Source organism: Crinia signifera, chromosome 8, assembly GCF_055691185.1.
Source record: "Crinia signifera chromosome 8, ASM5569118v1, whole genome shotgun sequence".
NCBI classification, from domain to species: Eukaryota; Metazoa; Chordata; class Amphibia; order Anura; family Myobatrachidae; genus Crinia; species Crinia signifera.
The window spans coordinates 41110445-41138312 of NC_139224.1; the positions used below are offsets into that span (position 1 = coordinate 41110445).

The 27868-nt window shown below is 42.7% G+C and overlaps 2 protein-coding genes across 6 annotated transcripts in view; one reads left to right on the plus strand and one right to left on the minus strand.

Annotated features, from left to right (window-relative positions):
• The window catches only part of CACNA2D3 (calcium voltage-gated channel auxiliary subunit alpha2delta 3), an 876035-nt gene that overhangs the window by 704802 nt on the left and 143365 nt on the right, over window positions 1-27868 (plus strand). The gene's annotated exons all lie outside the window — the stretch shown is intronic.
• Window positions 6257-22916, minus strand: LRTM1 (leucine rich repeat transmembrane protein 1). The gene is made up of 3 exons (XM_083156217.1): window positions 22530-22916; window positions 17638-18234; window positions 6257-6895 (listed from the first exon to the last, which is right to left on the minus strand). The coding sequence occupies exons 1-3, from the start codon at window positions 22534-22536 to the stop codon at window positions 6441-6443; spliced, it is 1059 nt and encodes a 352-aa protein (XP_083012343.1). The 5' UTR covers window positions 22537-22916; the 3' UTR covers window positions 6257-6440.

A 27868-nucleotide genomic window follows, 5' to 3' on the forward strand; every position in this document is an offset into this window, starting at 1 on the left:
ACAATCTCAAAATCACTGGGATAAGTAAAAGCAAAAAAAAGTTATCCCCACTTAAGTGATACCTGTCAGATTTGAAAAAAAGGGCTCTGTCAGGAAGGCATAAACAGGCTGCGGCGGGAAGGGGTTAAGCACAAAACGGGCGCCCGCATCGGAGCGTCTATGGGCACCTTAAGGGAATTTCTCTTATATATCCTAGTGCAAGGCTTTCAAGCATTGTTATTACGTACAATTTTATTATTTAGATTTGTATTTTCAGTAAAAATAAATGTTGTTCTGTTGAATTAAGTTTGTAGGTCCTCATCTACAGGATGCAACAATTGCCCAAAAAAAAAGACAGTCAAGGATAAGTTTCATAAAGAGCAATGGTTTTACCCATAGCAACCAATCAGACGTTTCCTTCTTTGTTTAGAAGTAGCTACTACAGTATGTGTATGGACATCTGCAATTAGCTCTCACTTTGAGTATTGAGGTTAGTTTTGAATATATTACCCTTAATGTAACAGTAATCAAATAGAGAAGATTTAAAGAAGGGTGAACTATACTATGTTAAACTTATGACTGATTACAAAACATTTAAAAACGTATATGAGCTTTTACAAAGTAGAAGGGGGGTATTCTCCCAAAAAGCACAATTCTACACCATGACAATGCAAGAAGAAGCGTCTATTTGATGCACTGAGCTAGAGAAGAATCAGGCTGTTTGTGTCTTGCTTGGCTGAGCTCAGGATTGTCAGAGTGTGTCGAAGAGTCATTTATCATTGTCAGTCGTAGCTGACAGCACAGTGTACACCACAGATGGAGAGTGCAAGGTGAGCTGCTCTTAATTCAAACTCTTAAGAGTCTTTATCTTGCTGGGACATGCTGCCCTTCACTTCTCCCCCCATAGAAGTCACAGATGGCATACACTGTGTTAGGGTGGCCAGTCCCGAGATTGGGATCGTTGGATCCCGTGATTTGGCCCCAAAATTGTGCAGTCTAATTCTGGGCAGCGTCTGAGCAGCCGCTCAGATGCAGTAGCGCATGCATGGGCACAAGAATTTAAAAAATCGGCCCTTGGGAACCGGAGATATCTGACTTCAAAGCAGTGGTCCCCATCCAAGCCTGTTAATTGCTCTTCCCAGTCAGATATTTCAGGTTCTGTCTGACTTAGAGTTATATTCCAAAAGCTGGGACTCTCCCCCTTTGATGCACACTAGTAGATTGTCTCTACTGTTCCCAAAACCAGAGATATCAGCCTTCCAGCAACTGGTTACTGCTCCAGCTCCACACAACTGGTATGTAGTTTTATACACTCGTTGGCAGATTGCTCTGCCTACTGAACTCTGATCCCCTAGTTCCCAGTACCATTTGGTAGGTGGGATTCTCTAGTTTTTAATTGCATTAAAATCTAAGAAATCTATTTCCGGAAACTGGAGATATCTGCAAGCTGTCCTCCCACCAGAAAATTATGAATAATAAGCCCACTCCACTATACACCTCTCCTCTGCATATTAAACATCCTCTCCTACCCTGGAAATTATGTATCAGGGCCCCTTCATTCAGCCCAGTGTCCCCTTCTCCCACCATCTGTGCAGTAAAGGGGTAATTAGTGGAAATTACTGATCCAGGCCCTACATGCTGAGCGGTTGATATAATACCCCCTACCACCCGCGGTAAATCAAAGCCTCCCCCACCCCTACCGCTGGAGGATCGGTAGGGGCCCCAATACATTGTTATGCCCAGGGGCCTACACTGCTGTTGATGCCTGCTGTTGATTCCTCTGTATGTATACATATATATATATATATTTTTTTTTTATTATTATTTTTTTTATTATTATTTATATACATTTGGTCTATCTATAATACTTTAACTGACCCGGCATATACTGGGTCACCTAAGTGTCCATCTCTGTGCTTTGCTCCGCCCCTCTGGAAACCCCCTTCTGAAAATCCTGCGTTTGCCCCTGCGATGCTGCCTAGCTGTTCTCGATCCCCGGCATGCGGCTCTGCTTTTATTTAAAATAGGGAGGCCAATACCGAATCCCGGGATTGAAATAAAATGCCCTGGGATTGGCAACCCTACACTGTGTGTGTGTACACTGAATGTCAGCTTCCTATAAGGACACAGATCAGGGGTGTAACTCTGAGAGACAAAGGAGGCATTTGCATTTGCCTATGGGCACCAAGTGTCAGAATTAGCACCAGTAGGTATGCAGAGAGGATGCAAGGCACTCCCAGAATACTGGGGCCCACAGCTGCTGGCATCTACTCTTTGTAGTAAGGGCTGTGTGCTGCCTGGTGCCGGTTGACTCACCGGAGTTGGGATTCCGATGGTCATTTTGCCGACATCGGAATCCCAACTGTCAGGAGCTCAACAATCGGACTTACACAGGCTGTTTTCCCTCCTGAGGGTCCACGACCCCCATAGAAGGAGATTAGAATAGTTGGCGAGCGCAGCCACTGAGCCCAAAGCGCATTGAGTGCAGGGAGCCCGCAAGGGGCTTCAATGCGCTCAACCCCCTGTCGAGTTCCTGACTGTTGGGATATTGATGTCACAGAAACAACAGTCAGAATCCTGACTGTCGGTTATACCATACCCATGCTGCCAATAGAGTTAGAGGCAGGACTGGGCCTATTGCATCATCACCTCCTCCTACTTTACAACTAAAGATTGTGATGGGGATATCTTGGAGGAGACCTTACCTCTGGATACTGACAATGAAGTCCGTATTTATAGCCCCTACAAACCATGTATGTGACCCCCAAGTAATAATAGTAGAGGAAGCATGGTATTTTTATAAAGTTAGCATGTTTTTTGGGGTGTTTTACCTCCATGGGCATAAATGATTTCCACCATAGGATACTGTACATTGGAAGTAAATTAAGAATATATGATAATGGGCTCACACACGATTTTGTAGCTTATAGCAGCTATTTAGAATTTATTTCATTGAATAAACTTTATAGTCCAACATTTGCAGCTCCTCCTCTTAGAACATGCTAAATGCTGCTCCCGGCAAACAATGTTATTACCATATGTCTTTTGCTCAAAATTGATGATACAAAACAAAACCCCAACGACAGGTCCACCATTGTACGCTTCATGAATGACCTTTAGTATTCCTCTTAGTCACCCACATGATATATAAGGGTTATATTTCCTTGCCAGATCTAGAGCCAGGCCCATAATGTGAAATTAGGGTATAATGTCATTATGTTGTTCAGCTTCTCCATTTAATAACAAACATTTGGTGCATATGTCTCACCCTTCATGTGAATAGAGGCATGAAATTGAACATACATATCCTGAAAGCTCTAACTTGTACCAGTATTGGGATAGTTAGGAGACAATTACTCCCATATGTTCTTGAAGTTCTGACAGCACAGTTACTGCTTGGCTTTGTTCTGGAGTGTTGTGGCCCTGTCTGGAAAGGAGATAGATAGGTGCTACTCAGCTCATGGAAAGATAAGTGAAATCTCAGGCTTTTCATTTTAATATGGTACACAATTCAGTTGAGACACAGTAATGTCCCATTTAGTTTATACATATTATGCCACAGTAATGCCCCTTATACACATTATGCCATAGTGGTGGCTCTTATGCACATTTTTCCATAGTAGTGCCCCATGTAGACATTAGTTTCCTTTATTGACATGTGGCATCAGAATACTCAAGGGGGGCCTCACCAGATTTACCACTCAACCTGGGCTCTGAGCAGCAGCACATGACTCAAGCCTCACCTCAGTGGCATGGAAACAGCCACCATGGTACAGTGCTCAATCCATGCGACCCAGGCTTACCAACATCGGGTCATTATGAGTCCCAGCATAAAGGAGGCAAAGAGGAGGAGCCAGTGATCATATGAGAAAGATGACCACCACCACTTCCAACAGGGTGGTTGGCATCTGGAACACGAGCTCCTGTTTCTCTGCCCTCAGTAAACCCCCTTCCCACTCACCTTATATCAATAGCTCATTTGAGAATTCGGCCTTAGCAGTACCAACATTCATATCTAATAGTTGGCCTGTCCTCAACCCAAACTACTGCTATATTCATATTTAATACAGAGAGTGAAATAATAGCCCATACAATATAGCCCCTACCAATCCCACATTACATTAATGGTCACCATATAAACTTGAACCCCCTTCATTGCTCCATCCGTAAATATACACAAGCCAGTGCTTTCATACCATTAAGCAGTCCATCCAATTCTCATACACTAGTTATCATAGCAATAACCAACATTATATTATCACAGATACACCAGTCTCCACATTACATTAACCCTAACCCCAGACACACACTATTCTCTACTGTATATTAAAAACAATGTAAATACTCCAGTGACTAGAATATATTAACCCCGTACACAAGTCAGCATTCATATTATATAAACCCCAAATCCAGAATTGGTTTTGTCCTTGAGTACTCTCATTTCTTGCATACACATAAAATTACCAGGAGTTTAATTAAATAAATTATAAATAAACCTAAATTCACAAATCTGTTTAGAAAGTGCTGAGCCTTTACAGACAACAGGGGAAGCCATTTTGTGGGCAGGACCAGTACTATATCCTGCCTTTGTTTGAACAGCGGTTAAGTTCACAGTGGGGCAGATGTACAGTATTAAGCCTTAACAAGAGATAAATGCCAGGGTGATAAAGAGAGATAAACATCCAGCCAATCACCTGCTAACTGCCATGTTACAGGCTATGTTTGAAAAAAGTCAGTTAGGAGGTGATTGGCTGGACGTTTATCTCTCCTTATCACACTTGCATTTATCTCTTGTTAATACATCGGCCCCAATGTGTCTACCCCTACATTAGAGGAGATTTATCAAAACTTGAAGAGAAAAATAATATGGGAGGTGATTCAGTAAACAAAAAAAGCAAGATTTGTGCGATTTTTAGTCAAAAAACAGCCAAAATCGCACATTTTTGCGAATTGGCATATTTCATTAGATCCGAAAGACGGCAAAAAAACCCCGTGTTTTTTACCGCGAAATCGCACAATCAGCCCCGGACTCTTGGACTGGTCCTGGTTTAAAAAATACGGGGGACAAAAAATCAGGCTTCACCCATCCAGGGCTGAAGCCCGGGGCTGTCAACTGCGTCCCTGGGCTTTGGACGCCTGATAGGGTTAAAACAGTCATTTATAACATTGCTTTATACAGGTGAACTACATGTGCCAGCAGGCCTCCCCCGCATGCTGGGTCTTGGCGAACCACAAGACTTGTAGTCCACCTGTAAAAAGAATGTTAAAATAAAACACACATAGAAAAGTAGAACACATACACACCTCATTTTTACACCAATATACTTACCGACCCAGAGTCCAATGGTGTCCTCCCTTCTCCAGAGCCAGCTCACCCCGCACTCACCCCACAACAGCGGGGTGAGCCGGATTTCTCCGGCGCTGCCAACAGCTTCTATAGCGCTATCCCAGCGCTACAGAGGCTGCTATGGAGACGCATAGCTCAGCCCTGATTGGCTGTGACATGGCACCTCGGGCTGTTGGAGCCCAGTGCTGGTTTCAAAATATGGGGTACACCAGATTTTTTGTCCCCCGTATTTTTGGAACAAGGACCGGTCCAAGAGTCCGGGGCTGGTTTCAGAAATACAGGAGACCCCCTAGGCATTTTGTCCTCCGTATTTCTGGAAATCAGTTTTATTCAAACTTTTGAAGCTCAATGAAGAGGCTGAGGAGTGCACTCCGTTATTTATTGTTGGCTGTATCTGGAGCAAACCATTTAAAATGCATCTGGAGTTGCACTCTAGCATGATGCTTAAGACAACTATGTAATTGCAGTATATATATATATATATATATATATATATATATATATATATATATATATATATATGTGTATATATATATACTGCATATATACAGTGTATATATATATATATATATATATATACTGTATATATACAGTGTGTGTATATATATATATATATATATATATATATATATATATATGATACATAGTGTTCGTGTGTGACTGAAACACTGCCATCTTCTGGCAGCGAGTAAAACTACATCTCTTCCTCTTTTACACATACAGAAACACAGAGGCAATCACAAGGTAGCAGACTAGCTTTCAAAGCTTTTGCTTCAAGCGGGCTTAGCTAGTATACAGTAGTACAGGCAGCAGGCATATGTATAAATGCAGTAACCCTTTTTGTGTTATGTTACTAATTTGGATTCACCACAGAAAAAAAATTAGATATTGTAAATGAAGACAAACAGCTAGAAACCTAAGCCCTTACTTTATATTATATATTGTATATGTATTACTGTAAGCTCACCTTTGTACTATTACATATTCATATCAAGTGAAATGTTCATAATGGGGCAGTTCCACATTTGTCAGTTTTGATTTGAGGTTTCCAGAAATATACAAATTTATAGAAATATATCTTCTTGAAAAAAATAAAATAAACCGCAACTGCAGTTCAGGCCAATGTGCCATCAAGCGGTTCTTTTTCTTCTGGACTACCATGTTCTGCCCCTGGAGCCAAGCGTTCCACTTCCTTCAGGCCTCGTTGATATTTTGCCATAACTGCAGCATAGGCACACCCATAAATGGCAGCGGCCAACATCATAAGGCATACGATGCCACACACCACCCCAGTGATGACCACAGTGGCTATGGCGTGTCGCAAACTCACTGGCCGTGGTTTCGGTTTTGGCTCACATCCATAGTGACTACCATCCATGTTATCCATGTGATGTCCGTGGCGTCCGTCATACCTGTGTTCAGAGCCATAGTGGTGGTGGTGGATTTTGGCCATTGGGTATGAAGCAGTGAATGGAGCACAAGTCTTGAACATTTCAAAAGGAATTTTAAGAAGATCCTTTCCCTTCCAGTTCTCAGGGCTGGCGCAGATCAGCTCATCAATAATTCCTCCTAAAACAGCACACAATGAAACCAAGTTATAGTAATAAAGTAACCTGTATTACAAAGAGTGCTAGGAGGGGGGCAATGGATGAAATACTTGGGGGGAAATTTAATAGGATGAGAGATTCAGAAAGTGAGAGATTTGGTAAGAAATCTCCAGCTTTTTTAAAGCGGAAATCAATTTACACTGCAAAACCAGTTTGATTCGGAAGTGTAAATGATTGCCGCTTTAAAAAAATGGAGATTTCCTACCAAGTCTCTCACTTTCCGAATCTCTCATCCTATTATATTTCCCCTTGATCATTATTTACAGGGCTCTGAAAAAAAACTGCTCTGACACCTTATCTGTTGTGGGATATTCCTAGATAGGTTTTCTAGGGTCTGAAATGCAATAACTTCTTCCTGCTTCCTTATCTACTTTACATCCTATTAAAGGACTGGTTTACATCAGTGTTTCAGGATAATTCTGATTCGCACTCATGCAAGTATACAATAGGTTCATCGAAGGCGGCAGATGGAAACAGAAACCTGTGACGCCTATTGATTTTACATATGCCCCATGCAACGTACAAGATATATGTCAAAAACAGATTTTAAAGAGAAATCTATGTGACCTATGGGGCATCCAATTAACCCCCATGTATTTTTAACTGAGGAACCATTTATATCGGGGGGGGGGGGGGGGATGTAAGGTCCCGTTTTCACACATGGGATCTGTGATAACTTTGGGTGAGGAACCTGGATAGTCTGTGATAGGTAACTGCTGGGTTTTGGGGCTGATTGGATAGTCCCGTGCAAATCCATTAGCTGCGATCTCACTAGATTGCTTAGAAAATGCCCATACATTGCTCTGTGTGTAGACCCCTTTAGAATTAGAATCTAAAAGTGTTCCAGAACCATATCACTGACTGTTTATTGATAAGTCTGGCATTGAATGGAAACTTTAGAGAAAGAAATATGGCTGTATTCAATGCTCTTTCTGCAAGCTATGACGGTGAGCAGTGCTGATAGCTCGCCGTCAGAGTATTCAACTGCCTCCCCTTCACTCGCCGTTTCCATCTTGCTGGCTCTTTTCAGCAATGTGGAAATGGCAAATGTGCCCATTAAAACGGCGGCGCTCGCCACAAAATGCAGCAAACTTGCTGCATTTGCGGCGAATCTCGACGTTTAAGGGGAACCACGCCGCCCTCTGACGACGAGAATTTCGGGCAAACATTGAATACGCCGAGAGGGCATGACGGCGAGGATTTGCCGAAAATAAGCCATCCATGGGCATACACCCTCATGGGGAAAATTGGCATTGCCTCGCCAAACAAGGGATGTTGCCACAATGGTAATGTCATATACGTATGATGGGGTGAGTGTGATGCCTTGGAGTGGCAAAGGTTTACTGCAGAGAGAGTGAAGGTGAAGCTGAAGGTGAGGCATAGGGTGACAGGGAGAGATAGTGGCAGATGGAGAAGAGTGGGTCACAGGAAGAGGCAATGGGTGATACCAGGGAAGGGGTGATGGGGAGCAAGTCGGTGGTGACATCGAAGATGACAGGGAGAGGCAGTGGGTAACAAGAGAGGTGATGGGGAGAGATAGTGGGAGAGAGTGAGGCAGTGAGTGACAGGAAAGGGTGCTGCGGAAAGGCAGTGGGTGATAGGAAGAAGGTGATGGGGAAAGAGAGCCACAGTGCGGCAATGGGTAACAGAGTCAGAGGTAACATGGAAAGACAGTGGATAATGGAAGTAGTCAGTGAGTGATGGGGAGAGGCAGGTGTGACAGGGAGATAATGGGTGACTAGGGAGGTAGTTACAGTTTTACAGCAATTAGGTTGCTGCAGTACATACTGTACAGTAAGATTGCTTACTCTTTTGGGCTGGTGGCTAGGCCAACAACAGCAGTATACAGTAGCTGGTGCAGTCTGGGAGAAGCCAGGGAAAAGGAGCTTGACAGGGACAGGCAACTCTTGATACTCTGCTCTGCCTGAGATCAGGACATCTCCCAGGAAGCAGCTTCTGTCAGTATACAGTCAGACAGGAGGCATAGAGGAGAAACCATGGAGAAATGAGAGGAGGCTTCTCTGCCCTTACTCTACCTTCTCCAGCAGGACTACATTCCTGATTCCTTGTGGAATAGCAACACAGTGGCTACTCATAATGAGTCAGTTCAACTCATTATCTAGCTGCCGGTAGCAGGTCAATTAATAGTTACCGGTTTCAGTGCACCATCTACAATGCTGCTAGTTATGTTTCTGCCCATAAGGAGGGCTGACTGACAGCCACCAGCCTCTCCCCCCCCCCCCCCCCCGCCACTGCATGTGACCACAGAAATAAAATGGGCAACTCTGCAATCATTTTCCACTTACCACTATGAATTTTTATACAATTATTTTGAAGCTAGGTTCTCTTCATAAATGAATAGGTTTGGAATAAAAAATAATGTTTATAATAATACAAATTGGTGTTTTTATAATTCTGTGAATACATAATTATGGTATTTTTTTTTTTTTGCATTGAAGACCGATGAGAATTGAAACCATTGCATGTCTCCGCACATAAGCAGGATCAGATAATAGGATATCTGACATAAAACTATAGACGGTAATCTCTTCCCTGGCACAAGGAATACATATTTTAGGCAGACGTCCTATTTGGACACCATGCTGTGCATTTTTCTATGGATATTTGGATCTCAAAAAACGTTTGGATCATTGTTTTAGTTTTTGTTTTTTTTTCCTCTTGAAACTTTTTATTTATGGACAGAACCTCCAGAGAAAATAAATGCAGCTACAGCCAAAAGCCTTTTAAAGATTTGGCTTGGTTTGCAGTCTTTATGCTGCAATTTGTGATACTAGGAAAAAGAAAAAAAAATGTTATTACCCGTTTTAGTGGGACCACAGAAATTTGAGAAAAAAAAAACAAAAACAATAAACCAACAAATTATATTTCTTGTTGCAAAAAGTAAATAATATATTTACATAAATCTTTAAATTCCTTTAAAAAGTTCCAACCAATCAGCTTCGGTAATTTTTGCAAACGCAAATCTTCCTGTATGTTGGCCCCTTTACTTTCTGTGTCTACTGTTGCATTCTGTGTCTAGAGTTATCTACAGTTAAGCTTAGAACAGGGGTGGCCTTAAGATCTCCCAAGAGTCCATGTTTCCAGACCACCTGTGACCCTGTAGATTGTGTCTGTTAGGAATGAATGCAGCACAGTTTGAAAATGTGACAGTTAGTAATGACTGCACCTTTGCACCAGTTATGTGGTCTAGAAAATGTGAACCGTTGGTAGATCACTAGCCTTTTGGTAGATCACTAGCCATTGGCTAGCACTGCCTTAGAGTAACTCAGACTTCCAATGTCCTTGCCAATGGGCACAATAGTGATACAATGCTGCATCTTCGGACTTGGACACTGGATCACATAAACTGTCATTGGCCATCTTTTATAGATGAGGCTTTCAGTGACATTTGCATATTCATGAACAGCCTGCTGCAGCAGATACTGCAGAAGCAATCCCTCCTACATCTGGCCATGAATCAGGCCTTCTGCCTGTTAGCTGGCTTCTTCACTCCTTCTTGGCTTAAACCCTGTGCTCCAAACTCATTGTGTTAGCTGGACTTGCATCTGCCTCAGAAATAATCCCTGCTACTGTGACCAATATGTTATTCTCACTGACACCTGTCATAGGGTACAAAGGTGTTGAATTGGTAAATTTGCATGTAATCTCATAATAAATGTTTCACAGCGGCTGAGATGTGTACCAATCTGATCACCGTAGTTACATTGCGGAATTTGCTAGATCTGCCTCAAAACAGGTTTATGTGCAACTCAATATCAATGTATAGAGCTGCCAATATAAGGGAAAGGTATTGCACTTGCCATGTCAGGTCTAATCCAGACACAAGTCTTCCTTCTTATCTCGACATAGGGATGGCCATTGTTGCCTTTGCCATCAATGGCGGAAGTGCAACTGGCCATCGATGGTGTATAAGTATGCAATGGATGACCATCAATGTTTTTACATATCGATGGTCATCCATTTGCTTTGAAAGATTGGCCTGTGGGTTAATCAAAATATGGGGGCGGGGCTTCACAGGTGTTGGGGCAGAGCTCCATGTTCAGTGTCCCGGCCCATTCATTAAAAATGAAACTATTCAGTTAAGCTTGACGTCGATGGTGGGAAACCAACTGGTTCTCCTCCATTGATGTCAAAACTATTCGACATCGGCCATAAACCATTGCTGGTCGATGGCCATCCCTACCTCTACATCATTGTCTTGTGGTAACCTCTATGACATGTATGCCATAACGAGACTAGGTAATAACCGGAATCGGATCGGACACTGGAACACCAGACAGGCTTCATTCATCAAACTGCCATTACGGATTTTGTATTGTCCAGTCTGGGGTGCCTGTAGGGGGTGTCCTTTCCATTGAGGTTGAATGTGACACCTGTCTCCAGGGAGATGGTGAAGGAGAGATTACTGCCTCCCCATATTGTCCAGAACATTCCAGTTTTGACTACATCCCCGGACCATTTAGGAAAGATGTAATCTTTCCCTCCCCATCTCTCTGGCGACTGGTGTCATAGGCACCCCCACCGGAAAGGACACCCCCTGTACAGGCACCACCAGAATCTAGTTTGTTTCTGGTTTTTAACCATTCCCTGCCATCACTGCTCTGTGTAGAAAGGACAGCAAGGCGGCTGCACATTGACACCCTCGCTAAACTTTGTCTCTGATGCTGCTCTTCATAGTCTACAAATATGATTTGTAAATGGACAACCTTCAGTTCGAATGAGCATGAAAACAAAAAGCTGATTATATAATGCAATATCTGAAACATACAGAAATTCCAAAAATAAGATAAAACGCAGTGCAACTTCCATTCATACCAGGCTGAACATACTGATGCACTTAGATGAGTATTCATCTGATCCACGAGCAACAGATTAGCCAGAGAACATGTGGACTCAAGCTGGGACTATCACTCAGACAAATGAAGAGAAATCCTACAAGTTGGACGGCTTAGGATCTGAAATACAGTCTTAATCCTGATGAATGTTATTATGAAGTATGGAAAATCCTCTAGAAATGGACATGGTGCTTCTGAACAAAGGTTAGAGAGGTTCTACGACATGGGAAGTCCAGACTATTCCCCAGGTCCAACCATTTCTGCCATTTTTAAACCTTGTTAATTAATCAGGTATTTTACATACTGATTTTAATCTTTAGCAGATACAACACAGGTTAGACATTGTCCAGAGACAGCTCATTGACAAAAGACGTTAGCTGCGCGGTTTCAATGTCAAAAACAGGCATGCTATACATTGGAAGATAAAATTCTATGGATTCTGACACATAAATGTAAAACACATTAGGTGAAGTGTCAGTAGATAAAATTAGTGTTAAAGTGAAACAGCTTGCTTCCATAACCTGCGATCCGTCTCTGAGGTAGAACACACATTAAAAAAAAATGGTTTTCCAGCAAGGGTCATGACCGTTACCTCTTACACCCCTATAAGGACACTATTTATGCATTTGTCACTTTATGCAAAGATTATTCAGAGAAGTTGCTAAACCCTGCCTTCTGTAGATTGGCATGCATTTGAAGAAGTCATAGTTGCGATGAAATGCGTAAGACTTGATTGCACTACCCTTTTTTCTGCACATTTTTTCAGTCATAACTAACGCATTTGGGAGCTCAATTAGAGCACAACATTGGACCAATTATGAATATTACAAGTAATTCTTTTGTGAGCAGTGGAGAAGAAGAAACTATTTTATGCAAGTCCATAATACTTAGTGGTGTCTCACTTCCTAAGGACAGTGCAAAGGTTAAAACAATCTGCCAGGTTGATTCCGTTATAATATTAGCACTACTGTGAAATGTCTGAGCAAAATTGCGTCTAGTTGAGATTTATTAAACAGACAAGAATATTGTCGTAAGCTACAGCTAAACGTCTTCTTCTGATATGTATAGTTAAGATTCTTATGTTATTGGAAGTTATGGTGACAGTGATCTGAAACGGGAGATTTTGGGATGGTGACATGAGATCGTTTCCTGATTTTCTGTAATAGTATGGTGTGAAAGAAAAAGTAACATCAAAGTTATACACTATGGGCCTGATTCTGTATAGTTTGCTAAAGAAAACTCCTTCTTTAATGGACAAAACCATGTGTACTGCAGGTGGGGCAGATGTAACATGTGCGGAGAGAGTTCGGGTAAGGTGTGTTCAAACTGAAATCTAAATTGCAGTGTAAAAATAAAGCAGCCAGTATTTACAAAATAACTCACCAAAATCTAACTCTCTCTCTCTCAGCCAGTGGCATAACTATAAATTTTGCTCCCCCCTGCCAAGAATTGTGCCCCCCCCCCCCCAGTCTCCTCTCCAGCGTGAGGTGATGACGTCACACACATAACGGAGAAGCTGAAGCACGATAGAGGAAGAGAAACTAGCAGACACTGCTGATTCCCTTGGCTCCGACGCATCCCAGGCCGCTCCAGCGCGCCCATCCGCCCCCGCCCATCCTGTACACAGTAGCCAATAGCCGGCTCTGTGTACAGTCAATTGAATCAGTAGGGGGGGGGGTTGTCATCTCTGCTATGGCCGCACCCGCGCTGCAGCTGACTCGCCTCCGGTGCTCAGCCAGTGGGCAGTGGCAGGCAGCAGCATGTCAGTGCTTCCAGCGGGTGCTGGCGGCCACATAGACCCCACTGTGGCTTGTTCCCCAAGCGGCAGCTGGGGCTGCCTTACAGTAGTTACGCCACTGCACATGTTACATCTGCCCCACATGCAGTGCACATGGCTTTGTCCATTAAAGAAGGAGTTTGTTTCAGAATTAGGTCCTATATAAGAAGTGAATATACAGTAATAGCTTTATGTAGATTTATTTATTCTTGTTCTAGATGTGTATTGTGGACTGTAGGGTAACAGGATGATATAAAGTGATAATATTGGCTAAGGGAAATAACTTGATAATAACTGATAAAGTGGTGTAAAACTGTTTAGAACATGTGTAAAAAGCTAACCACAGCGTAACCCTAACTCTTACCACAGCATAAATCTACCCTATTAATTTAGACATGCATAATGTCAACATCTTATCAGTGTTGACATTTTGAACAATACAGTATGTGAACAATTTTGTTATCCATCTTGAATGTCGATATTCACAACAATGTCGACAGTGAGACTGCAACCCTAATCTGGATTTACCGTATATACATTTTGGATATTTCAATTAAACAAGTTGAACTGTGGAGTTTAACTAAATGAGCCAACTTTCTTGTATCCGGTGTGATTTATCTGGAGTTTCCAGTTACTAAAGGTTCAGGAATTCTTAGCTGGTAACTAGTCTGGAACTCTTAGCAATTACCCAGTCAGTGACTTGGAAACTGATCTGGATCTTGATTATAATGACTCATTGACAGAGCCGTATTTATTGACTTATTAGGGTATGAGAAATCAAATAATTTAAAGAAGATGTATATCCTGCTACCACTTGTTCTCAGTGTCATGGGGCTCTACAAACCATTTAAGCATAAATAAAATATTCTGTATGATTTATATATCTGGGCAGGGCCGTAACTAGGGGGGGGCTGGGGGGGCACGCGTACCGGGCGCTGGAGGCTGGGGGGCGCTGGAGGCAGGGTGTCGCTGGTGTGAGCAGCGGCAGCAGCGGGGAGCTAGCGCCGCGGCGCCGCTGCCACATCAAAGATGGCCGCCGCCATGAAACAACAGACAGACACTAGAGGTGCGCTTGACCTCTAGTGTCTGTGATAAACACAGTGCGCGCCCAGCGATACGCGCTGGGGCTGGAGTCTGGACAAGCCCTGCCTGTCTCTTCATGGGGGAAACTACATCTCCCTCCTCCTGCAGCAGGCACCCCCTTCGCCCTGTCCCTGGATCCACTGGCTACCTGGACACCCTGCAGCTCCCCCCACAAATTGGTGAGTGCCCAGGGATTGACCCCCCTGACCCCCCTGTACTCCCTTCCCCCATGTGTGACCCCTGTTACCCCCTTCCTCTGTGTCTGTGACCCTATCTGCCCCAATTTCCCTGGTGTCTGATCCCCTCTTCCCCATATGTGTGTGTGTGACACCTTTTACCCAAATTAAAATGTGTAATGGGCATTACGGTGTGTGCTATAAATTGTAATGGGCATTACGGCATGTGATATTATGTGTAGTGGGCATTACGGTCAGTGGCATTATGTGTAATGGGCATTACAGCATGTAATATTATGTGTAAGGGGCATTGCAGTGTGTAATATGCGTAATGGGCATTAGCGTGTGTGGCATATGTAATGAGCATTACGGTGTGTGTCATTTTGTATAATGGGCATCACAGTGTTTGGTATAATGTGTACTGGGCATTACGGTTTGTAGTGTAATGTGCTCTGGGCATTACGGTTTGTGGTGTAATGTGCTCTGGGTATTAGGGTGTGTGCTGGAATATGTACTGGGCATTACGGTGTGTTCTATAATGTGAATTGATACTACTATGTGACGCACTGTCCCAGTTTAATGTCCCCCTTCTGCTGTCTATAAGCACACATAAATGGCTTCTGATTAATGTGTACTGGGCATTACGGTGTGTTCTATAATGTGAATTGATACTACTATGTGACCACACCACTCCCCCCTCCCCCCCAAAAAATGCCCTAAATTTTTAGCGCGCGCCTTCGGCGCGCACTGTCCCTGTTTACTGTCCCCCTTCTGCTGTCTATAAGCACACATAAATGGCTTCTGATTAATGTTTTTCTTTCTGTGCAAAACCAAATGCCAAATGTGTGCCTGCTTCTGGAAAAAAAATTAAAAAAAATATTTATATATATATATATATATATATATAATTATTTTTTTTTTTTGGGGGGGGGGGGCACTAAATGTATGTCTTGCCCCGGGCACCAGAAACCGTAGTTTCGGCCCTGATCTGGGTGAATGTTTTGAACAACTGATTGGATGTTGGGAAGCGATTGTCAAGCCCCTTGGCAGGTTGAGGAACACCGCTGCTTCGGGTCCTGCCTATATAATAAACCCGCAACACTGGGCAAGAAGAAAGTGATATTCTGGAACTATTTTAGGCTAGTGGCGGTCCTCCGGGCACCCCAACAGTTCAGGTTTTAGGGATATCCTAAACCAAAGAGGTACTAAGTAAGTACCGTGTTCCTAAGCATGGAAAACCTTCAAACCAGTGGCTTAAGTTTGCCCCAGTTGCCCGGAGGCAAGATAAATATTGGTGCCCTACACATATATAGATAAATGTATGTATATAAGTGTATATTATTTATACACTGAATGCAGACACCTTACTGATAGTGATATTTGCTTCTGCAGATCCTACAGTATATGAAGCTACCTATAATTGTTAGTTCAAAACCATTACAACTAGGCAGATCTGTGTAGTGTGCAGCCACACATCCAGTCCCCTGCAGCCACTCACTACATAGATCTGCTCAGTCACAATGTCTCTGATAATTACAAGTCACTTCATATAGTTAGAATGATCATGTTTCCTATGTAGGAGCAAATAGATCCATCGGTAAGATGCCTGTCTCCAGTGAAATATCTTGACAAGACTCCAGAGGGTGATGCTGCAGCACAGTTCAAAATGTAAATAGGGGAACCACACCAACTGCCATTCCAAACTGACTTACTGGCAGTTGATGTTGCTCCCCTATTTTAATTTTGGACTGTGCTGCAACCCCTCCTTTGGAGATACCACTGGTTCTAATACTTGATATGACACTTGCAAAATTTACATCTGTAATACAGATAGACAGGATGTGACTTTGAAGATGCGGGGACTAAGATGCGGGGACTGAGGACAGTCAGCCAGAGAATACATAGTTGTGGCTATCAATTAACTGATTAAAACAGTTAGTTGAATGGTGTCACTAGGGAGGCAATGGAGGAGAGGTTCCTGCTTCAGAGCAGGAGCCCAGGTGGCAGGTGACTCCCATTGCCTCACACAGTTCCACCTCTGCTTCTAACCTCGACTGTCACTGTCTTAGGGAAAATAATGTGAAAAAAAATATTGATGTTCTTGACCATTTCGTATTTTTGATGCGAATGACATGTACATACCAGGAACACTAGCCATCTGATCATTCCTGCTACATATTTCAGCTAAATGTTTATATATAAGTAAGTCAAAATATGCACATACACGTGCACGCAAGCCCGCGCACACACACACATATAGTAAATGTTTTCCTTTATTTAACTGCTTGACTGATAATTATATGCTAATATAGCCACATTTCGGACAAACGTTGTAGTCTTTTAGATTTAGATTTTTTCCATATTTTGAAATTTTATTTTTTGGAACGAAGCCACGAGAAACAAATACCCGTAACAGAGTGATGTTTTAACATACACTGAGAATTAATACAAGTAATTCGATCTTAGAGAATTTTTTTGGGGGGAAAAATGCAATTAAGTATTTGGCTGATGAGCTGTGAAAATATGATGTTTGCAGAATTTGAGACTACTGTTCCTTAGTCACTGACATCTGTATACAGTAACAGATCGTTTACAATCATGTGTAAAACGAAGGAAGCGGACCTCAGCTAAATCTTATTTCTCACTGTTAATCTGACCTCTGGTGATGACAATTTCTACAGCAACAACATTTCGCTATTAATAGGACCGATTACATGTTAAAGGACTGTGATGATGGTTGTTGTATTACATTTTCCACTGTGCTAATGTCAGCTATGTGTTTTTTGTTTGTGTTTTTTTTTTGTCTACTGACCTTTATATAATAAGTTCTCCAGCCAAAGCTTTAGGCCCAAAACGAGGCAGTTACATTGCCAGGGGTTGGATTTTGCAAGCAAAACTTTTAGGTTTGGAAATGTCTCTAACACCATCCTGTCCACAGTCTGCAGTTGGTTATGTTTCAGCCCGAGAAAGGTCAGGTTTTGGGTGTTGTTTCCTAGGGATTCTGGCAACGTACTAATGTTATTGTAAGACAAGTCCAGTTCCTTAAGTGCAAGAAGAGATGTGAACACTTGGCCTTCAAGATTATGGATGCGGTTGTTGGTGAGATTCAGGGCCTGCAGGGAACGAAGGTAATGGAAGGCATATGGTGGAACTCTTGAGATAGAGTTGTTGGACAAGTCCAGAATTCGGAGACCAGGAACATTTGTAAAAGACGTGAGAGAAATAACTTGAATCTGGTTACCGTGCAAGTAAAGTGCCTGAGTTTGTGGCGGTAAATGACTCGGCACTTCCAGAAGTCCTCTGTAGCTGCAGTCTACCATCTTTGCCGAGGGCTGGCACGTGCAACCTTCGGGGCATCCACAGGCTGCGTGGAACACCAGAATGACGCTTGAAACTAATAGCAGTTCACCTGTATAAAACACAATTGGATGGGATGTGAACATTACAGTATTTCAGCAAGTACATGTATTTTCTTAACGCATGTTTTAATTCACATTTGGCTTATTTCAAGTTAAATGATAATCATTATTAAATAGCTGTGGCAACATTAACATTTTCTGCAAGGACAGGTTAAAGTGACTTAAATTGGCATATGGTACATTACGCATGTTTGATACATACGCAACTATCACCATGGCAAGGGACACAATTTTGGTCAGTTATGTTCTCCATAGTTGGCCTTTTTCCGATGAGAACACTCCTCCTCCCTGTTTTTTTGTCTCTCCTTACCCCTTTCATTAGATATCTGCCCTGTTTTCTATATCTACACGGAAAGGATGCCAGTGGCCTGAATACCAACCCCAGCATCATGATGGAGGGAATCCTGACAGGAATTCCCCCCTCTACCCAGGCAAAATGCTTAAATTCCCTCTGCCCCATCTTAACCCTCCCTCCCTGCCACCTAACCCTAAACACTTAGGGGGAAATTTACTAAAGGAAATTTGTAAAAAAAAATAGGTATAGTATTTGTATCCAGAAATACACTTATTTTTGACAAATTTCCTTTAGTAAATTTCCCCCTTAATGTGAGCCCTCGATGGGCTAGGAATGGGATGTTGTAGACTATTGTCTTTTTTACTTGCCCCCATAAATACATGTGAAGGAAAGAGTAAAAATAACACTTTAAAGGCCATGTATTGCAACATGTACATTTCCTCATAAAATGCTGCTTGGTCATGTCTAAATTACAGTATATCTCAATTAAAATGTGAGTGACAGTAAGGGGCCATTAGTTTAGGTATTAGTCATGGGAGGCAGAGAGCAGTGACACTTGGGCCATGACATCTGAACTGGGAATCTCCAGTCCAAGGGGCTGTATCAAGATCAAATAAACTTACTTCACACTTAAGAGTGACAGCCAATGACACCCATGCTGTGTGTGAGACTTTGTGATGTGCTCATAACAGCAATTCTAGAAGCTAAATCTGCTTGCATCTCCATTGGATGAGAGCAGATATATGGAGAGAGCTCCATCCCACCATTTCACTAATCCCTCATGGTCCCTAATACCATTCTGAACCAACTATAGCTATGAAATAACATAGAGGCCATGTCAGTGGGAGGGAATGTGGATGATATAGAAGTCAAGCTATGTATGCAGTTTTTTTATATTGTGCAAATATGACCAAATATTTAACCAAAACATGTACACATCCCTGTTCTCGTTTTATGTGAGGGGGAGAGCTACTGTCTATGGAGCAATCTGGATAATATCCTACGTGCCATGCCTCTGCAGTCGCTCCGATTAAGGTGCCCATACACTAGTCCGATGTCCAATGTGCATGGGACCTGAGACGGAGTTCGACCTCTGACTTGGACCTACTCCCAGTAACTGGGAACTGGGTCACATGCAATACATCGCATGTGAAAGGAATGCATGCGATGTATCACATGCGATCCTGCTGCCCGGGAAGGCCCCCAGCGGCTCAGGGGTGGTTGGATAGCCAAACACGGCTACGATACATCTCAATACTGTATGGCCACCTTTACATGGTCCCCACTAGAGGATTTGTGCAGGATAACTTGTAGCTACAGTATGTGGTTCACTCATCGTTTTTACAGATATTTTCCTAGATATGAATAATGTACAGTACTGCAGTGTGACAGCGTTCTACAGATTAGTGGGACCTATTTCCATAAGAACTACAAATATTGAACAACAAATGGTCAAAGTACATGATGTATATGACATTATTCTTTCTATCTCATTATGAGGTACCCTATTCAGCAGCAATAGGCAGCAGAAGCGGAGATGGGCAGGGATTCCGTCCCCCGCTGTGATCTCCAGCGGGGACATTCTGGCAATCCCCGGCGCTGAATGAATATACAATGCTTTTTTATACTGAATGGATCATGGATCATGGCAGAAATCATGGCATCATGGATCATGGCAGAAATTAATCCTAGTATGTACATGTCTGTGTTTACACAGGGTTGGAGGGGGACCCGATTTGCAAGACCGTCCCCGGGAGGGTAGGCAAGTATGGTCTTGGGGTTCTAGAATCTCGGGAAACCTCGATCACAAAATTAAGGAGATGACTATGAAGATGACATCCTTGTTGAACTTAATGCAAACGGCAGGTGCTGAATTTGTAAGACGCCACCCCACACCTCAGGCTCTGTAAATCCAGTATTGGTGTGGGGGATGTGGGCGCAGTAAGTTGAAGTTTTTCCTAGGGTGCTGCAAAACATTACGCTGATCCTGGCTGCTTGGGAAACTTGTAAGCTTCTGTATCCATTTGTAAGACACAAAAGAAATTGCTTCCTGGGAGCGCTGGAGAAAGTTAGCCCAAAGTCTGTCACATTCAGTTATTTCGCAGGACATTTATTTAAAGCAGAAATTTCAAGCGTTCATTCATGATCTCTGTCAGCAAAATGTCTATCTCGGAGCCAACGCTGCTTTCTCAGTACTTGAACTTGTCCTTTATCTGCTGTTAAAACATTTGTCAGGTGAAATTGTGAAAATGATAAATGAGGTCACAAGATCACAACGTGATATTTAATACCTTAAGTATTGACCTAGACCGAAGGGTCAGTAAAAGTGATTAGATCAGTGACTTCTGTTAAGAAAATACCCCATTGTTCAAATATTTTAGCTGGTGAACAAAGGAGATGTTTTCACCTCCAATTTCTCGGAAGAATGGGAAGTAAAAATTACAGCTCGTAAAGACTGATGTTTTTTAAGGGAACGACAAAGATTCTAAAAAAGGATCATTTAAACCCCTGTCTGGCAGAGATTTCACATCACCACTGTCATAAATGACTAATACAAAATGTAGATAGGAGTGTTGTATTAAGTTTGTTATTTTAATGTTTACTAAGGGGGGTGTTCAGACCCGGCCGAAATTTCCGCCAGTGGAAATAGCGGCGGTCACCTATTCAATGCTGCTTTCATCGATAGCACTGAAGGTAGGTAGCACTGAAGGTAGGTTCCAACAAAACAGATCCGACTTTAAAAAAGTCGGATCTGTTTTGTCAGAACGGCTGCGGATTGTCGAATTCATGGGCATTTTTCGACAATCGGCGTCCGTTTTTTACTATTTACGGACTTTCCGACAGTCGGAACATTGAATACCAAGTGTCGAGTTCCTGTTGAAAGGAACGAAAAAAAGGGCCGGATTCCGAGTTTCAGGATTTTCCGACACTCGAATCCGGCTCTGAGTACCCCCATATGGGTTTATCATTTTGAGACTAGGGGGTAAATATACTACAGATTGTAAAAATAAAAAGAGGTGAGGTTGCCTATAGCAGGCTCAGTAAATTTACCCCTACGTTTCTAACCTAGAGGATGTAAACCTTCTATACACATGTACTGTATATAATAGTAGAAAATCTACAATAAGTATTTTAAATTACTCACACTTATACTGATCTGCTTTTTCATTTCTTTAATACGTTTCTAATCATTTTCCACATACTGTATATCTACATTCTTTGACTTATTAACACTAGATAATACCCTGGGTGACATCAGATATTACACAGGGTGACAGCGGAACCTAGTGACAGTAACTAGCTTTAATTTGCAATGACTTTGTATGTTCCCAATATTTGAGGTTGACAAACCTTATTGTTAATCCATTAAGACGGATCCTTATGGCCAAACTGCCGTCTGTTCATTCCACACTCCTGTAACCTCTAGAACACAAGCTTCTCAAACTCGGTCCTCAGGACCCCACACAGTGCATGTTTTGCAGGTATCCTCACAGAATTGCAAGAGAAATAATTAGCTCCACCTGTGGATCTTTTAAAATGTGTCAATGAGTAATGAGTGCACCTGTGCTCCTGCCGGTTGACCTGGAAAGTGGGAACTGTAGAACTCTAGAACTCTTGCTCTAGAACTCTTGCCCCTCTTCTACATCAATCCTAACACATTGCCTGCACATCTTACTCTTGTGTTCTCTCGCCCCATATAGAATATTTTTATGTCATATATACATTTTAGTAAAAATGGAATTCATATTTATAAGTAAATATAATGATATTTAATATTATTTATATAATGACATATATTTTTACAAACATGTTTTTATCTACATACATGTGCACACGTGTTTTCCTAGCCTGTTCAGTTGTCCCGTACCCATGACAAAATGTTTGCAAGGAACTAGCTGGGGAGAATTATCTCTTGACTCTCAGGAAAGTTGTAGGGATTCGCTGTAGGGTTGAGAAATGTTAAAATTTTTTGGTATTTTCTTTTCTCACCTTTCATTGCTGACTGCGCTGTTGGCCCTGTTACCAGGTGTTCTCAAGCATCAACAACAGAAAGAAAAACAATGGGAAAGTTCGGACTTGTCTGCTTATCAATCCATCTTCATTAATAACCTTCATTGCACTGCGACGCGCTCTTTCTTCCCGCCTGCACGCGTTGCCCATCACCAGCACAAATGGCTATTTTTGCATCTTGAAGCCACCTCATAATATTCTTTTCCTAGGCACCATCAAAGAGAAACTGTCTCCTTCACTCACTCAGCAGGCCGGGGAGTGACTGGCTGCTCTGTCACTGTGGACAGCTGTAACGGGCAAATCTCATCCCCGGACCTAGCCCTTTCTCTTACTTAATCTGCCTGAAATCGAGGTCAACACAATTAAGCTGCCTTTTAATCCTGTGTCGTTTCTGAATACTTCTGAATTATTACTCATGCCAGCGCTGGCAAGATCAGGTGACAGTGGACGTGGTGTATTCTGGTCATCGAAGGCTTATGATTGGAGGGCGTGATGGTGTGCTTGTTCCTTGTGTATCACTAGACATTTGCATGTTAATGACAGGTTTTGACAGCTCAACTTGTTTGCATTACCCACAAGTCATTCCGTGTGACATCTTCGAAAGATTGTGTTTGCTGAGCTGACACAATTTTGTGATGTGAAAACACAGAACCCTTTCTCTCTTTCCCCTAACTCCCTTTTTTAAGAATGGGATTAGAGGTTCTTTCCAAGTACCCTCTGACAGATAAATATAGCAGGCACTTGTGCGGTGAACATGCCGCTGCATACCGGGGCAATGTATGGATGTTGATATGTATAAGACAGTATATAGTTAAACATCTAAGCAGCTCATAAGTGCTCTACACATGTACTGAGCTGAGGGGTTGGCACTCGGATTACAGAGAGAGCTGGTACGGGAAGGGTTAATCTTATAGATGAGAGTCACGCTTGCACTGCACAGCTGCCCGCCAGTTATATCTGCTATTTGTAGTCTATCTAAAATTAACGTGACAAATGCACTGTGTATGTCGGTTTGTAAGATGCACATCAATAAAGATGTTCTCAGATCAGCATGTGAAGGGATTAGGTTCACTTAATGGTGGTATGCGTGCCCATGGGGGGTGGGCAGTGGGCGAGGGACCCTGGTACAGACCATTGTGGAGATCATAGTGACCCGTTCTGCTCTCCCATGTCATTCCAAGCATATGCTGACACATACTGTATTAGGTCGGATTGACACAAGCACAAGCATTGGCACTGCCTAGGTCAACAGTCAAAGGTCAACAGTCAAAGGTCAACATGAGTTTATTTACAGTTCTGCAAACGTGCCAACATGCGGTATTTCATGCCCTACTATCCACTAGGGCGTGGAGGGAGAATAAAATAGTGTGCCATGGGTGCCGTAGCATGGTGAGCGCACATTGACGGTACAGTTTGACGGTGTCCCTGACGACATTCGGAACAAAAATTGTGAAAAAACTCATGTCAACCTTTTTGACTGTCGACCTATCCATTATCAACCAAATGCTTGTGTCGACCTTACAACCCTATGGACCTTAGCCATGTCGACCTAAGCAATGTCAGCCTTCTGTGATTGACCCAATGCATGTCAACATAATCGATGCAATGACCCATACCCGTCTCTGAGGCATTGACATACTGCTGGTTTGGTGTGACAGTCCTGATTTTTGGGGACTGCCCCAGAAGCGAGAATTTTTGTTTCAATTTTTGGGGGGTGACGACAGGTGTTGCACTTTTGATTGATAGGAAGGTAAGTGTCCGTCTCCATAAAAATAGGCAGTCATTTATACCCGTTCTCACTGACCCGGGTATTTGCCAGGGCAAGCAGTAATTTCCCGTGTCATATCTCAGTGTGCATGGGTGTGAGTGAAATTCCCGGGTGTAATGCCCCTGTAATTACACACAGGTTTTTTGCAGGGTTATTCCTGGGAATTACACAGGTGTCCACCAGTGGGAACAGGCCCGACCCGGATTTATCACACAGGATGCGAAAAAAACAAGCTGATTGGGGAATGAGATCAGGTGACATGTGGAGGGATGAGGAGGTGCTGGAGTTGCTGGCTGTGAGAGGGGAGGAGGAAATAAAGAAGCAAGTGACTGGCACTGTCAAGGATTCGACAGTGTACTACAACATATCAAATATACTGTCTGCCCAATGCTTCGTATGAAGTACTCCAAGGTGCATGATCTCAAGCAGAGGAAGAGTGGTGGTACCGTATGGACAATCAAAGCTGCTCTTTCAATAGCCAATAAAAGCTGATCTTTCAATAGCCAATATTAGCTGCTCTTAGATTCCTCACACTTGTTGGCAGGCAGGCCAGGGAGCATTGTGAAGGAGGAAGACATGGGAATTTTCCGGGTGTAATGTGCTGTATGAAAGGGGTCTGTGAGCTGAGATGATTTGTGTCCCGGCAAAAATCCAGCAACAAAAACCCAGGCTTGTCATTGCAGCCATAGCCTTTGGGAGACAGCACGGAAACATGGATCCAGCGATTACATCCCTTATGTATCCAGCATTACTTATTAATAAGCAATTCCTCAATTTCATCTTCATTTCTTTAGTCATCCTTTCCGCGCCTATTACAGGTAGTTGGAAGAGAATGATACGAGCACTGGTTCTATGCTCTCACTGTTCTTGAATTGTATCATGCTGCGCCAAGGAAAAAAAAAACTCTGTATTAAACATATATTTATCTTTATCCTGTGCAGTTGCAGTTGCATTCATTTTAGCAATGAAACCGTTTTAAACATACTCCTATAATAAGGTCAGGAAAAGTTAAACCACATGTGAGGGTGTCGTCCAGCAATAACAGAACACTTGTTTCCAATGCCATAAAGAGCATTATAAAAAAATATGAATCCCTACTTGAATTTTAAGATGAAAGGCAGTGATTTAAGGAGTGACGGGTTATCTGTTATGGTTCTGTAGTACTTTCCTTTACTATTGGAAGCATTCAGTATTCTTGTTTAATAGGGCTTTCCCTTGCTAAGGAGCCTCTTTCTGGTGTAGCTGGGCCTTGCCGTTTGGGATCATCAGGGCAGCCGAGAGGTATGCTGGGCCCCGGTAAAATGTGGGGGCGTGGCCTAATCATGGAAGGCGTGGCAACCTCGTGTGATTAAGCCACGCCCGCAAAATGTTTAGAGTGGTGAAAATACACTTTAAAGTCAAGGGGCGGGGGTGTGTTATTGTTGCCCCCCCCCCTCCCCTTCAGCATCAGCAGCACATACCTACAGCATTTGCTGTGCAGGCTCAGCATGAGCTCTCACATTGTCAGTCAGATGCTCATGCTAAGCCTGCTGTCAGCACAGCACATGTGCTGACATCAGGCACGGAGGGGAAAGGTGGGGGAGGCAGTGGGACCAGGGCCCTCGCTTGGCCCCTCCAGTAAGCCCGGGGCCCCCTCTCGGCAGCCCTGGAGATCATAGACACATATCTGCAATCTCCCCTTCGGTTCTAACATCCCAAACATGCAAGTTGACACAAAGACAATTAATGTACATGGTAATTACCTGATCATGGTGTTTATATATACACACTCACATGTTGTATTCCTATGTATGCCACGCCTAATGATGTTGTCCATCTGCTTTCATTGGCTAATGTCCAGGTTAAACTACTCATATTACAGGCTGGAAAACTTCATAATGTATCTGTTAAAAAAGTTCCAGCACCAAGAATGGCTAATTATAACTATTCTGTGGGTCTGAGTTGAATATAGATGTTCCTCCCTTTACAGAGAGAAACATTCCATTTATGGCATTGTATACATACATGTAATTCACATGATCTCCTCCTAGCCATATGGTGGGTTTGATAAAATCACCATCATCATTTTCAGTAGCCTACACTTTTTCTGGTTCTCTCGCAGGCAAATTCCTTCTCAAATGGACAAAACCATATGCACTGCAGGTGGGGCAGATGTAACTTGTGCAGAGAGAATTCAATTTGGGTGGGGGTTTTACTTCAAAGTGAGATCTATATATTGCAGTGTACAAATAAAGCAGCCAGTATTTTTCCTGCACAGAAACAAAATAACTCACCCAAATCTAACTCTCTCTGCACATGTTACATCTGCCCCACCTGCAGTGCTCATGGTTTTGTCCATTTGAGATGGAATTTGCGTTTGCGAGTGAACCAGAATAAGGACCTTGGTGCAAATGATACATGTAAAATAAAAAAAACATAGCGGACAAAAAAAAGATCTATTTACAGCAAGGCCCCCTATTTTTCCCTGTCATACATTTTATTATTATTATTACATTATTTATATAGTGCACACATATTCCGCAGCACTTTCCAGAGAATAGTTTAACAATTCACATCAGTCCCTGCCCCAATGGAGCTTACAATCTACATTCCCTACCACATGTAAGCACACACACAGACATTCTAGGGTTAATTTTAGTTGGGAGCCAATTACCCTACCAGTATATTTTTAAATTGTGGGAGGAAGCTGGAGTACCCAGAGGAAACCCACTCAAGCATTAGGAGAAAATACAAACTCCACACAATAGGGCCATGGGAATCGATCCGTGGGAATCGAACCCATGACCTCAGCGCTGTGAGGCAGTGATGCTAACCATTTCACCATCCGTGATTTATGCCCCTAGCTGGCATTGGCACTCTGAGAATGGGCGTTTTGTTTTAGCATCCTTCTGCTTGTCTTTTCATCACGTTTTTTTTTTTTTTTTTTTACGTCATTTCCTACTTGGGGTTTGCAGCTTTTTCATTGTGAGCCGGAGGATGTATTTATATTAATTTACAGAGAAGATAAAACAGAATTTGGGTCCAGGGATGTTTATGAGGAGGATGCACCAGCAAAAGCTTGCAAAGGGGAAGGCATAGGCTTTAAGTTTGGGTGACAGATGAAAAGGTATCATCACTACATCATACCCTCCAACTGTACCTTTTTGGCAGGTACAGTACAGTACCTTTTTTTTATGACCTGTATCTTTTTGTGGGTCTACAACTGCCCATTGTGTGTATAAGAAAGTTTTATACAAGTATTTGCTCTTCAGATGTTGGAGGATATGCAACATACAGACACTTTTTGATGCTTAAGGGGTATACACCAGCAGATGAACGGCTTTCCCGGCGATTTTGTGAATGAAGGATGCAGAGCAGGAGAGGAGGAACAGCACAGCGCTGTGGGAGAGGAATTGGACCAATGGGGAATTCTAGAAACACATTAGGTCTTTTTTTTTTGTGTGCAAATCGGGACACACAATATTGTCGTGATACAAGCAATGCAAATGCAGTTGGTTTTGCATGCTGTATAGATACTGCCTAGTTTTGTATGCAGCATTTAGTACGGGAC

Excerpts from the sequence above, each read along its gene's own strand:
- LRTM1 (XM_083156217.1), bottom strand. Across the intron at positions 6,896-17,637 it reads GGAGAACTTATTATATAAAG|GAGGAATTATTGATGAGCTG; the intron begins GTCAGTAGACAA and ends GTGCTGTTTTAG.